Source organism: Asterias rubens, chromosome 9 (assembly GCF_902459465.1).
Source record: "Asterias rubens chromosome 9, eAstRub1.3, whole genome shotgun sequence".
NCBI lineage: Eukaryota > Metazoa > Echinodermata > Asteroidea > Forcipulatida > Asteriidae > Asterias > Asterias rubens.
This window is the reverse complement of record NC_047070.1, coordinates 17436136-17450453: the sequence shown is the minus strand read 5'-3', so window position 1 is coordinate 17450453 and position 14318 is coordinate 17436136. Positions and strand designations below refer to the sequence as shown.

Genomic DNA, 14318 nt, shown 5'->3' with positions numbered 1-14318 from the left:
ATACTATCAACATCTCATCATTGATTGTTAGCAAGTGAAGTTTTTATGGTAACTTTTATATTTAGTTATTACCAATGATAGTGTCCAGCACCTTTAATAGACTCGACGATAAAAACGATACTAGGGAGAGAGCATCGTTGCGTAATTATTGTTTCAGTCATCAGGAGTTCAGTGAAAACGTGACTTCTTACCGCGAGTGGCTGACACCTCGACTCCCAATCAATATTCTATAATGACCTTCTGTAGAGATTATTGCGTCGATATCAAGACCTGCAACAAACAAACCTTAACAAACCCATAATGTAAGTCTGTAATCTAATTGTGTAAGATTGATGAGCAGTTTCACTCTCTGGTTTTATACCCAAGCGAAGATGACCACACCAGGCTTTGACATAGATAGCTACCCCTTGTTTTGATCAAACTTGGAATTATATTTATTTTTGTGTGGATTTGTGATTCGTCTTCGATTTGTTCTTGTTTGCTCACACTCAAATAAGAAATGCCTGTTTGATACACGATTGTCTAGTATTTTTAAAGTGAAACGCTGGCATTATGTTATCTGTCATTGCGTTTATTTTTTAAGTTTTTCAGCAGCACAAAATTAGAATTATGTTTTCCCCTTTAAAATTTATGTTTGCCCCCGCCGGGCCCTGCCCTTCAAGTTATACATGTTTATGAAACCCCAATAAAAAGTTATATTCAATCAAGATTACAACGAGGTTGAACATGAGTTAAATATAACTTTTATACATCTAGCAGCACTTCAAACAATAAAACACTGTTTAATTAAGTCATTACAGATTTTCTTTTGTATCAATTCCCGGTGTTTGTTTTTAAACCATGCCATCACATGCGTCACAGATAGCGAACGGTTGTATGCTATAAATTGGTATTCACAATAAATAATCGCTGAATTCGAAGGTCCTTCGTGGGGGGGGGGGGGGTATTCAACACCTAAGCTAGAAACCGTTTTCAAGGATCTCTGGATTTGTTTAGCATCATCACCGGGGACGCCGTGTTGATTTATCCGTTTCACATAAAGTTCGTCCACTAGGTTTCTTATCCTCATTTGAATAATAACTGCATTATTTCCCCATTGGGTCTGTATGGGTTTAATGGGGACCTTTTAACGCCTGGGTTGGTGAAGTCTTGGCTTAGCAGGGATTACGAAGGAGAGGCACTGGACACCTTTGGTAATTTGTCAGACCAGTATTCTCACTTAATGTGCTACAACATAATGTATAAATTAACAAACAGATGGACATTTTGACTCCATTGGTAATCGAAGTTGCAAGAGAATAATGAAAGACAAAACACCCTTCTCAGGCTGAAGTCTATTAATTATTGTTGAGTGAAAAGTTCATTTTTCTCTCATTGTTTTTCGTTTTCCACAAGTAATTTTTAAGCTAACATTCATTTTGAGTAATTACCATATGAGTTTTGACTTGAGTTGTCGAGGGATCTGCTTAAGAATAAGTTTAGATACGTGGTAGTAATAGAAACATGAACCATATAGACCATGTTATAATCTGATGTCACATCGTAACATAAAGCACCCCCTGGTCTCTTTATCTGACACAGCATGCCAAAGTCTTAAGGCAACTCCACATTCATGCACAAACGCTCATCCAACATCACTTGACGACATCGCATATCTCTCCCCTCCCATCCCACGTGCTCACCAAGCCATTCAAAATTAACAGTTATGATACGGTGCGTTTCCCCGTCCTCCACAGCATCCTCTTACCGCATCAAGGTCAATCTCACCTCCTCATCATGTGGGGTCGAACAGACACTTGGTTTCATTCTACAATATCAAGGTCATCTGCAATAATGACCGATCTAGTGGGCGCGGCATGCAATAGGAGAGAGTCGCAGTACTATACGGTCGACATAATAATTGAGGATCTCAATCACTCTCTCGATGAACACAAACAAGCAGTACTAATTTGAAATACGATTCCCATCAACCAAACTCTGACACCTTAAAGGCAAGGGAAGCCTACAATTTATTATTAATAAATGCACACTACGCAGGAGTGAAGGGTCCAGGGTGGCAAATGAGGGTCGATTGGGGAGGAGCTCGTGAATAGGAGAGAGGGGAGTGTTACAATTTCTTTGACAGCCTTGCACACGTGTACGTCTCATCAAAAATGGTGGTCAATGAAGTCATGCATGTGCAATCCATTTGAGGTATATTTAAAACTAATTTATTCCTCCATGATTTAACCTTGCTGTGTCACATTTTTGCGTCACAATTTTGCAGTTGTCATGATTAACGATAAGCTGTGATGTAAGTTATACACTTAAAATAAACACTATAAGAACGCAGCCTTTTCCTTTTGACTAATAGTCACTTTCAGAACATTGATTCGTAGTATCCCAAACCGCATCCGTGTTTCGCAACCTCCATCCCGATGGGGAGCGGATGGAAGCCGCCACTCATCCATCAGCTGTAACGTGCGTCCCGATACCATACAGTGCCACTCATGCCGGCCGGCTCCAACGCTCAGCTCCGGTCCGGTCCGGCCATCCGGAAGTGGTCGAAACTGTATAGCTGACCTGTTTCCAACACTTCCGGTGATTCACAGCAGTTTCCGAGCCATCTCTTCCGAGATTTAATCATGTTCTTCACGTCGCAAGCATATAACATTAGCATGCTCTCACTTTATAACTTGCAAAACAACATTATATGCCTAAATATACTTTCAAATTATGTTTCCAAACTATTGTTCGCATTCAAAATATTATAAGATGTTACAGCATGCAGCCCTTGGAAACCACGGCTCGTGTGCCTTGGCTCCGTAACCCCGATTAAGCCCAGCCCTCCCCCCCCCCACCCCCGTTTATGGAAAGCACCACTTTCCAACTCAATGGACCGGCCTGAGCCCGAACCCAAAGCCGGTGTCAGATGCAATTGTGTCCGCCATGCAATACTGTCCGCTACGGAGACTTTTGCATATGCAATTGTGTCCGGGGCGATGCAAAAACCGTCCGGCGGACACCGCGCGTAACCATACGTATGCAGCATGAATATTCACGTATTTTACTGTTCCTTGCTCTATGGTTGCAGCGAATACCTAATCAAACATTTCCCATGTCTTTCATGACATGCACTTTAGCTTGTAAAAAAATGGCGAACGTGTTCTGTCGACCAAGGGCGTTTAATTTACTGCAAGGACGGTTTTGCACGGGGCGGACACAAATGCGTATGCAAATGTGTCCGGGCGGACACAATTGCATCATGCAGCAGCGTCCGGGCGGACACGATTGCTGCCCGGACGCGATTGCATATGCAAAACCGTGCGGCGGACATAATTTTATATGCAATAATGTCCTCCGGATAGTATTGCATAGAGGACATAATTGCATGCGACACCGGCGTTTCGCAAATGGCCTATATTCATTGGACGGGCAAAAAGATCTGCACCCCTTTCGAGCGAGAAGTAGGTCACTTACAATTATGGCAAATGGTTTGCGTTGACTTTAGAGATCAGGAGGAGAACAAGTAGCTCAAATTCACAATCACTAAATCTTCCTTTTTGGGGTAGAATGATCTCCTGCTGATGTCAGTGTTTTCAGTTTTCCCAGAGCAAGTTGATTAATGACTTAATCAGCTACAATTTAGGCCAACGGATATTTGCAAAGCTGTTGACAACGATTCTTTCAAAGCTAAGTGCACTAAGGGAAAGTGTTTCATTGTTTTTCGGAAAGTCACATTAGTCCCAAGTAGTTTTCATTTAGCCTTCATAAGATAGCTTTGTGGAGGTGTCAATCAAAATCATTCGGTCATGTTTTATCAGAAATAACAGTTAATTTTTTTTTTTTTCACGGAATGTGTTTGTAACAGACTTATTTTGATAGCGACAGTGGAAATATGCAATGTTGATTTGTATGACCTGCTGCTGACACTGACTGGCGGAATAATCTTCTACCCCCCCCCCTTCCACTCTCTATCTCTCAAAAGAAAAATGTGGGGAGGGGCGAAAAGGATACTGGTATGAAGTTTCAAAACCACAATATTGCTAGTTCGCCGCGTGTTAAATCAATGAAATAAAATCATCACAAGCTTTTATGAACGAACAAAAACAATCTGGACAATGCATAAACCTTGTTTTATTTACGCTGAGTTAATGACTACATGTATTGTCTTTTCACTAACACGTTTCAGTGCAAAACTCGAACTCGGTCTCAGTCTTCTAGGGATGCTGACAGAAAATGCAAAGCATCCCTACTGCGTCATCAATGTATCTAAAGTCCCCGGATGACAATGTAAACATTGGCAGTGTTTCAAGCTAGCTCGTCGATAAACGGGGTCACGCAGTGCAAACACGTACTTAACACAGCAGTCCAAGGCAAGCTTCCTAGAACTAGAGTGCCTGGTTGAATGGTTGCTGACGTCAACGGAATTTGCCAGTCATGTGACCCGATCTATCTCAGGGGTTAGTCTTGCGGATTGAATGGCGATCGTAGGTATGCGATGCCAGCGAACTGAATACTAGTTGATAATATCAGATGTTCGTGCAGAACAAGATGGCACAGAAAATATTTCGAATTGCTTGGGGTGGTCACTGTGAAAGCTGAACCGTGAAAAATTATAAACGCAGGTCGGGGTGCGGCCTTACGTGACCGAGTCCTCAATAGAATAATGTTAATTTCTCTGTTGCTTTTCACCACATACTCGATCCTCCTCTTGTCTAATTTAATAGAGGATGGTTCATCAATGGCTGGAGCAATCCCCAGTGTGAGGTTGTGTAGCATGAGAATACACTGTCCATATGGATAAACGAAAATGAGGTTACAATTTTGTTGTTGTTGTTGTTGTTGTTGTTGTTGTTGTTGTGGTTGTTGTTGTTGTTGTTGTTGTTGTTGTTGTTGTTGTTGTTGTTGTTGTTGTGGTTGTGGTTGTGGTTGTGGTTGTGGTTGTTGTTGTTGTTGTTGTTGTTGTTGTTGTTGTTGTTGTTGGTGTTGTTGTTGTTGTTGTTGTTGTTGTTGTTGTTGTTGTTGTTGTTGTTGTTGTTGTTGTTGTTGTTGTTGTTGTTGTTGTTGTTGTTGTTGTTGTGGTTGTTGTTGTTGTTGTTGTTGTTGTTGTTGTTTTCTTCTTAGGGATGGTTGATCCCAACTCATTTAGAGATAGGTATTACATGGTGTTACCGCAAACTCTTCTTTACCCTCCATCATGGTTCATCCATTGGGGAACATTGTCCTCCATGGTTCATCAATGGATGGAGCAATCCTATCTGAGGTTGTCTTTATTGAGGGAATACACTGCCAATTATGGATAAACGAGAATGAGGTTCCCAGTTGTTGTTGTTGTTGTTGTTGTTGTTGTTGTTGTTGTTGATGTTGTGTTCTTGTGATGGTTCACTAATGGGTGGAGCAATAGGAGTAGGCCTACTCATACTCTAGATCGTGTATGTGAGAATACACAGCCAATTAATTTTATGGATAAACGAGAATGAGGAATGTTGTTGGTGTTGTTGATGCTGTTCGTTTTGCTATTGTTTTCTTATGTCGCTTGCGGTGAGTGTCTCAGTGTTACATCTCCAGTTTAGCACGACAGCAAAATACTGAACAAACCCTTCCAATGTTATTTTTCTAAAACCTTAGAGCATGTAGGCCATAATAACGATTATAACGTAGAGCAAGGAGGGGGTATGCCCATCTGTGATCACGTTTTTAAAAGAACCACATAGCTCGGACTTCCTGCAGGGCAGGCAGAATGTGTATGCAGCTCACAGAAGGAAATAGTTAATTGCATCATGGAGGTAGAAACCGCCATGATTGCATGAAGTGGAAATGAGTCGAAATTGCACTGTCTGATTTAAAAACAAACACAAAAGCTTTCATTATAAAGAAAGTGCTGTGCACTTCGCAAAATAGATAAAACTGTATTTTTATTGTAAAAAAAAAAATTCTGAAAAAAAAAAAATGATATTACCCTTATATGAGCAGTGTATCTGCCCGTCAGAAAGGCCATGGATTGTACTAGGTCAGTGTATCTGCCCGTCAGAAAGGCCATGGATTGTACTAGGTCAGTGTATCTGCCCGTCAGAAAGGCCATGGATTGTACAAGGTCAGTGTATCTGCCCGTCAGGAAGGCCATGGATTGTACAAGGTCACTTTGGATTACAAAGACTAGTGTAGTATCCCCATAAAATAATAAGTAAATCACGATATTTATAACTTTTTGTAAAAAGCCAAGTGCCCCAGGGCCTGCCCTATTAATTAGATCCACCGTGAGTGACCCACACTCCATTCTTAAACTTCCATTTAATTAGATCGAAACTCGATGTTTATCCTTTCCTTTTGGAACTCAAATCGTGCCAAACCGTAAAACCCCTGTAAAACCCCTGTACTAAACCATAGATGGAAGCTCCATACAGCATCAGCATGGGCGGACGTGCACAATTTGATTTGTTTACAATTTCCCAGGGTCAACAAACTTTTTATGAGGGGTCCTGCGTTCACGATGGACAGCATAAAGAGCGCCACCAACCACAATATTTTCGAGAAAGAAGTAATTTTCCACGAATTTGATTTTGAGACCTCAAGTTTAGGTCTCGAAATCAAGCATCAGAAAGCACACAACTTCGTGTGACAAGGGTGTTTTTTCTTTCATTATCTCGCAAATTCGACGACCGATTGAGCTCAAATTTTCACAGGTTTGTTATTTAATGCATATGTTGAGATACACCAACTGTGAAAACTAGTCTTTGACAATTACCAATAGTGTCCACTGTCTTTAAGAGTTGTGTACTATGAGCTTTGATCGACTACTATTTTTTTAAGAAGTACACTTTGTGATTAATTTAAATCGCCTCCTTGAAAAAGAGATGGACAAACAGAGTTACTATTTTGCATTTAGTTTATTAACGACATAAAATAATCACTTCACAATATTAATACTAAGAAAATAAATTATTGTGAAAGCTTACTTAAAATGAGCGTTTTTGTCATTTTTGTTATAGCATCGATGCAATGCAAAATAACGAAATCGGTTTTTGACAATTCTTTTGTTACCCGGATGGCCGACTGATCTCAAACTTCTACAGGTTTGTGTATATGTTGGATTACATTAAGTACTTACACTGACACTGCCAACAACTGTTTTGTTAGCAAAAAACAATTCTGTAATGTTCCTTTAAAGTGGCCATTTAAACCTTAACTATTTAAACAAATTCTGTCAAAAGACTTATTTTGAAATTATACTTTTTCGACAAGCGAGGCCCGTCAACTCAAAAAGATTTAAAATAATTGACCCCAGGCCTGTCAAGAACCAGGCCTCGTTGGGTTTAACCACTAGTTGAAAACCTCTTCACCACACATTGATTCCCTTATTAATTCCAAACAACTGTTTCTATTTGTTCAACATTTTTGTGATGTTTGTCAAAACAGGAGTCACTACAAAAGAACTTTGCTCTAATGTCAAAATATTTTGCATGAACTGAGAATATTGATTTGTGGAAATATTCTTGTCCATTTTAAAAACAGTGGTGACAAACTCCTTCATTTACAAATTATACAAACACAATTGTTAAAGATAAAGTTCAGGATTTGTATTTAAAAAATATATATTCAACATTATTTACTCCAATTTGAAAGTTCACTGTTTATAATTGACTGCTGAAACTCATAGAAGAGTTTACCTTGGGACATTTTGCGGGAGTTGTTCATGAAAAAATTCAAGTCTTGGACATGCCTGTTAAAGTCACCTGGAAGTGGTATTTTTTCAAAATAAAGCTTTTGTCACTAATATGTGTTTTGATGAGTGGAATGTGAATAAACAGTTAACTAAGGTTTTAAAAAATCAGTTCTTATGTTATTTACAAATTTAAGAGTAGACCCCGACCCGAGAGGGCGCTGGTCGTGACGTCAATCGAGGCAGACTTTGCCTGTAATGCGTAGAGTAAACACAATTGCAAAGTACATGTATGGACCAAGTCGTGAGTTTGTACGTTTCAACATTTTTTTTTTTAAATGTACCAACTCACGACTTGGACGTACATGTACTTTGCACCTACTATACACATTGCAGGCAAAGTCTGCCTCGATTGACGTCACAAAAGGGGAAGGTGGAGTCAGCCCCCCAAACAACTTGATTTATTTTTTAAACATATAAATCGTGACAAACAATTACTAAAAAAATTGTTTTATTGTTCGTAAGCATATACATGTACTCTTACGTTTTAAAGAAAAAAAAATCTATTTCCAGGTGACTTTAATTTAAAAATGGGCAAGCCAAGAATTCAGTTCAAAATGAGCTCACTCATTAGGCCAGACTTGCTTTGGTCCTTGCCAATGGTTTATCCCATATGTCAGTCCTTCATCTCGTTCTTTCTTATAACCAAGACAATGAGATATATAGCGGACACCATCTATGCTACGGTCCCGGTTCCGATGTTGATGTCCGAACACATGCACAGCAGATCGTATCTCCCGGATCTGTCTGTCGAGGGTATGACAACCGGCGTAGCGAGTGAAATTAAACCCCTGCATGGCCCCCTGACGCTTCGGCATCTCAGGACAGAGACCCAACCGCTCTCGTTCCTGCACGACGCTCTTCTCGTCATCTTCATCAGCTCTGATGAGATCCTTCCGTGGAAGAAAATGGCTGAAGGAGACGACCGGTGCGTCATACTCATGAACATGTTCATCGTTCAGACGCCCAAAGTATTTTGAGCGACTCCCGATATTCTCTGGCCATTTGCACATGTGGTTATCCATCCAAAGTTTCTTCAAGGTGACGTCCTCCAGAGAGCTTGCATGGAAGAGGGAATCTTGTCGGTCTTCTTCTGGCGTTGCATACCAGGAGAATAATGGAACGATCCAAACATTCTCCCCGCCAGGTAAATGTATTTTGGAAGGTTCCGTGTGTACACCAATTCTGCGGCACAGATTCAGGATCTTATTGAATTTGTCTACTGATGTCTCTGAAGTGTCTCTGTTTCTTATCCACAACTCATGGTTGCCTGAGGAGAATCATAAAGAACATTTGGTTGTAAATAAATGCTTGTATCAAAATTGTTGCTCATGAAGTAGATGAACTACTAATATTCAAAATCAGTACAGTGTTGAATTTCAACTTTGAGAGGGCAAGGGCCTTTTTTTTTATTTTGCTCAGGGTATTTCCATTGGAAAACCTTAAAGTCTGTTGAAGGGGCACTGGGCCAAGACCAGGGGCATCAGAGGCCATGGAAAAATTGTTGCATCAAAAGAGTTGCCTCCTGCAATGGCGTCCATTGCAATGCTTACTTCACATTTCTGCTTGAATTTTACCATCTTGCACCAGCGGTGACTAGTATAGAGTCAAAGTCACGACTAATTTGAGGCACTACTTTAATACCTAGTCAGGTTGTGAATTTTGCCAGTTGTCATAGTTGCGATAATCGTAACCCTATAATCGTAACACTCCTCCCGCTTTCGGAAGGATGGTTATGATTATCGCAACTATAGTCGTCCAGGCCTGGATTAGTTAGTAACTGCACTTGTTAAAGACAGTAAATAAAAACAAACCTGGAACAAAGAAAACTTCCATGAATTTGGTCTTGAGTGACTTCAGGGTGGTCTCGAGAAGCTCCAAGGAGTCTGTTGCGTCACCAGCCAATAGGAGTACATCGCTGATGTAACGGGCAGAGTCAAGGTCTTCCACCCATTCCTTATTTACTTGATGATCCACGTGGATGTCCGAGATTGCAAAGATTCTTGCCATCCTAGATCTTACGTGGCCAGAAATCTATTAAGGAAGGGATTTTGTACATTTTTAACAGATGTTAAGCAGGATGGATAGTTTGCTGGAGTTTTTGTATTCTCAAAGGAAGTTTGAAAACATTTGGAGTCACCATCTCATCTCTTCCTCCATTTAATCATCACTTAAAAAATCATGTAATTGTAAACTTTGAATAGCTTTTGGGAAAAATTTCTGTATCCTGCCACTAGGCGTACTTCATTACTGTACAACTGGAATAACATGCAAGCCACAGAGGCCTCTGTTGCCCTTGGTCTTGGCCTTGGTGCCCCTTCATTCAACAGTTGGTCCCAACAGTTTCCAATTGACTTTACTTTGGAAAAGTTTCCGTATGGCGCCACCACTTTTTCATTCAATATGAAATAATATAGTATCTAATTTACCTCAATAAGATATCCCTTTTTGTAAAAATGCGTGAAAAAGTGGTGGCGCCATACGGAAAGTTATCCTTTACTTTTTTCAACGCAATGGATGGAAATGCCGTTTCAATTCAAGCCTTTGAAAAATTAAAATGGCCCTGGCCCTTTCAAAGATGAAATTCTAGGCTTGCATATATTTATAATCATATCATTTTGACAATATCAATATCTGACACTTACGAGCACAAACAAAACATACATTACACTAAACACATCACAGTGACAGTGACACCATGGACAGGTAACAGACACTGGGCAATCCAATGCAGGTGGGATGGGACAGAAAAGTTTAGAAACAAATTTCAGGATATTTTATTATAAATAAATTAGATATTGATAACAATGAGAGAAAAGGTGGTGGCAGGTGATTTGTTATACAATGAATACTTACTTTGTCTATTAAACTTCTGCCATTCATATGTACAACTTTGGAAATCCAGTATTACTTAGCACAAGTTAGTTTGCAGCAAAAAGTTAAAGGTGTGTTTACTCTTTTCTCCCTCTTTTGAGAGCTGTATCCGGTTAGTCAGGTACCCAGAGCTGTTTATTCAGTATTTTGCATGAACGACGTTTGGATTGAACTTTCCAAACTATAAATACAACGCTAGAGGGCGCTAGAACGAAAAAAAAAAGGAACTTTCAGACGGCGAACAGCTTTCTGATTTATAAATATTTCTTTAATTTATAATCAATACTAACTTAAAAACTGTATTATTTTTTTATGAGTCATACTTGTCTCTTCACTTCTTGATAGGTTGCTGATAAAAAAAGTGTGAAATCAAAGCTTTATTTCCCGACTGTCCACTGGAATGGGAACGAGGCTGCTGCGCGCGCACCCTTTTCCACGAGGCGAACATGGGATGAAGAGCAAGCAAGTTGAGGCCCAGGTAAATTGCTATTTTTTCCTCATTTTCCACAAATTTTTCCTTCATTTAAATAAACATATTATTTCTTCAGGTATTTCTTGTTTGAAAACTGAAACTGATACTTTTGTATAGCGTCACAGATATTCATAAGTTACGAGTTTATTTTTTGGCTCAGCCGCGGAAATGTTTTTTAAAAATGGCGATTTTACCCGCCGTACGTAAACGTATTAAAACACATGCTACAATACAGCTTACAGCCACGCCCATAATAGACAATTTTGTTTCTGTACCGCCGTTTCATATCATAGCATTCAGGTTTTCCTAAAAATTTATAGTTTTGAACAAACACTTTTGGCTGGGTCCGCTGAAAACTATAAGTTATAACTTTTTCATTGAAAAATGTGTGTCAAATTTGAACAAAGTCAAACTCGCATTCTCAATCAAGAGTTTAAAAGGTAGACCTAGTCACCTAGCCAGTGACTGGGCTGGGGCGCTTATTATAGCCCCACTTGTGTGGCCAAGGCTAGCTGAATCCTTAGCCACGCGTTCGTCCATACCATTTACTCATGCAGCTAAGATAAGGCTAAGTAAGAGTAAGAAATAACAAACAAAATTCAAATTCTGGCGCCTCCCCTACCAAGCCACTCGGCATTTTAAACCGGCTGAATGTGTTCACCTAGCTCACTTTAGCTTGCTTTGTTGTGCGTTTTGAATAGTCAAACAAATAAAATTTTACAAATAAATTTTGAACAATAACTTTGCTACCTTCTCCGACTCTAATTTCCTTGATTTTTCTACATGGCGCAGCCATCTTGGAATTATGCCAATCAGCATGACTCCAATTTCTCAAATAATTGTTTTTCTTCAAATGTGTCAATTACTATGGTTTTTAATAATGATCATTAAACAAGAAATGTAACATTTTAATTTATTCAAATTAACTTGTATGATTCAATAAATAATAAATGATAAACATATAGATAGAAATCATTACAACAAGGTAAATTCTTATTTATTCAAATTTAAACCATGGAGCAATAAACTATCGTTTCAAAATGTATCGATTTTAAATTTATTTTTGGGGTTGAACAAATAATTGAAATAATAATCATATAAACAAGAAAAGAAACGATTTTATTCATTCAAATAAAAAAATAAAAATGTATTTATTATTACACTTATTCATCAGTAAGTTTAATGACGTCAACAAAAGCGTCAATATTCAACAATCGGTAACGCACAGTGAACTTTGCCCCACATCACGCGCGCCCTCAATCGGGGAATGTTGTACATGTTAAGTTGAATATGCTTCAAGGCTGTACATTGTACCATTCTACAGGCGTGTGGCACACACTGTGTGGCAATTCTTGAACGTTCTTGAACGTTCATATTGTGTTGGAGTCTATCAACGACCAATTACAGAGTGCAGACTTTTTATGCACTAAGCATGCAGTGGTTATTTCCAGGGGCGACAGAATGTTTGTGCGTGCTGTGTGGGATACGGTGGATAACACAAACCATGTGGTTGTGTGTACATCGCGTTTTAACGTTTGTTTTTTTTCAGAAAATATTGAGTGTCCAGTATAACACATCAGTGTTTGGTAAAAATTTTGAATATTCTTTATCCCTGATGCTAACTTAACACCTATTAATTTGTTTGCGGCACCCACTGCATGTAGTATTCAAACTGACTCTCTACCAGGCAACCTCGGTGGTCTATTTGGTATGACACCGCTCTAGAATTGCAATAGGTTGTGGGTTCATATCCATTCCAAGTAATATGCCTGTCATTACTTGGAATGGGGACCTCCTCAAGCCACGACTCATATAAATTGTATCTGTGTCAAATTTAAATAATTGTATAGGCCTATTGATACTGTGTTTTGTCAAACTGATATTGGTTTAACTGAAGTCATTCATTAAATTGAACAACCAGACTAAGACATTTACATGTTAAATTTGCATCGGGATAAAGAATATTCATGTTGGGATTTTACCCATCACCGATGTGTGTTAACACTGTATCTCAACACCCTCTCAAGTAAAAAAAAAGAGCAAAAAAAAACTCTCGGGCATATTACTCGGGTGTACTTCATTCAACAAGTATTATGCAGTTATAAACTGAATTATTTTTATGAATTATTTTTGTGCACATTTTCCCCCATATTTTGCTTATACCCTATACAAAAGGATAATGATGACCAACTAATGCAGGCAAAAAAGCCATTATTATTAGTTTTTCCAGATGGCTGCCCAGGATATCCACTACGTCTTGTTCTTGCTAGGTGAAGTAGACGAACCATTCATACAGTTGAGATGTCCACCTACTAGGATGGAAACAATCCCCAGATTTCCAGATCCCTTCCCATTGCATCTATGCAATGGAAAGGGATCCCAACTTCACCTTTCTTTCAAGATGACCAACTTCCACTTTTGTTTGGCTGAGTCATAACTTGGAGGAACAATCTTAACAGGTAAGGTAGTTTACTAAATTAAGTCAGTCAGCTCTATTCTCATGGTATAAATACCCAACTGGTTTTTAAATATTTTTTGTGGGATTTCATCAAGGGTGCTAAGGGCAAGTCAAACCTGCTTGTTAGGTAGCCCTACAGACTTAAACAACCCAAACTATTGAGGTTCTCTGGAGGAGTCCAAGCAGGAAGAATAATCTCTATATGATAGGCATGCAACTCTTCCGTGTTTACGCGGAATTCAGCGTTTAAAAAAATGATTAGTGCTTTTGTTTTCTTCTTTTTTTGATATTTTTTTATTAAAGCTTTTTGATGTATTTTTTTTAAAAGCCTGGGAACAACAATGTATAACTACAGTAATGTAAAAGAAGCCTAGTACATGCTAACAATGCACCTTAGAGCATAATAAACCTCAACATTTTCTAGGGTACCTATGTGGGTCTCGTGTCCCATGGCGTGTCGGCTGCCTCGCTCCGCACTTGTGTTGTGCCTTTGAAGATTTTTATCCTTTTTTTTCAATGGGCAGTTGCTTGCCTGATAGGAATACACAAACTGAAAAGCATTACTGCAGTTACACTTCTTATGTTGAAATTTTCACCCATAATTAGCTAGAACAGAAATTTTGCTTTTACCCTATCAAAAATAATAATTTCGCATGACCAACTTATGCAGGAAGCAAAGCCATACAATTGGCTCCAGGTTTCTTAACTACTAGACAAACGAGCTTGCCTAGTGCTATTGTTTTGTAATTCTATACCAAGTGTTATGCAGAAACTGGTATACAGTCGACTCCCGTTATAACGAGGTCCGCCGG

General features: G+C 39.1%; 1 protein-coding gene across 1 annotated transcript; it reads right to left on the bottom strand.

The window, feature by feature from the left end:
* Nucleotides 1–8190: 8190 nt before the first annotated feature.
* LOC117294918 lies at nucleotides 8191–10676 on the bottom strand. Its single transcript, XM_033777465.1, has 3 exons — nucleotides 10559–10676; nucleotides 9517–9736; nucleotides 8191–8972 (listed from the first exon to the last, which is right to left on the bottom strand). Exons 1-3 carry the CDS (start codon nucleotides 10583–10585, stop codon nucleotides 8266–8268), a joined length of 954 nt encoding a protein of 317 aa, XP_033633356.1. The 5' UTR covers nucleotides 10586–10676; the 3' UTR covers nucleotides 8191–8265.
* Between the last annotated feature and the right edge of the window lie 3642 nt (nucleotides 10677–14318).

Coding starts and splice junctions, on each gene's coding strand:
- LOC117294918 (XM_033777465.1), bottom strand. CDS start 10,585: ATGAATGGCAGAAGTTTAATAGACAAA. Junction 9,737..10,558: donor GCAGAAGTTTAATAGACAAA/GTAAGTATTCAT, acceptor CTTCCTTAATAG/ATTTCTGGCCACGTAAGATC. Junction 8,973..9,516: donor GGAAGTTTTCTTTGTTCCAG/GTTTGTTTTTAT, acceptor GATTCTCCTCAG/GCAACCATGAGTTGTGGATA.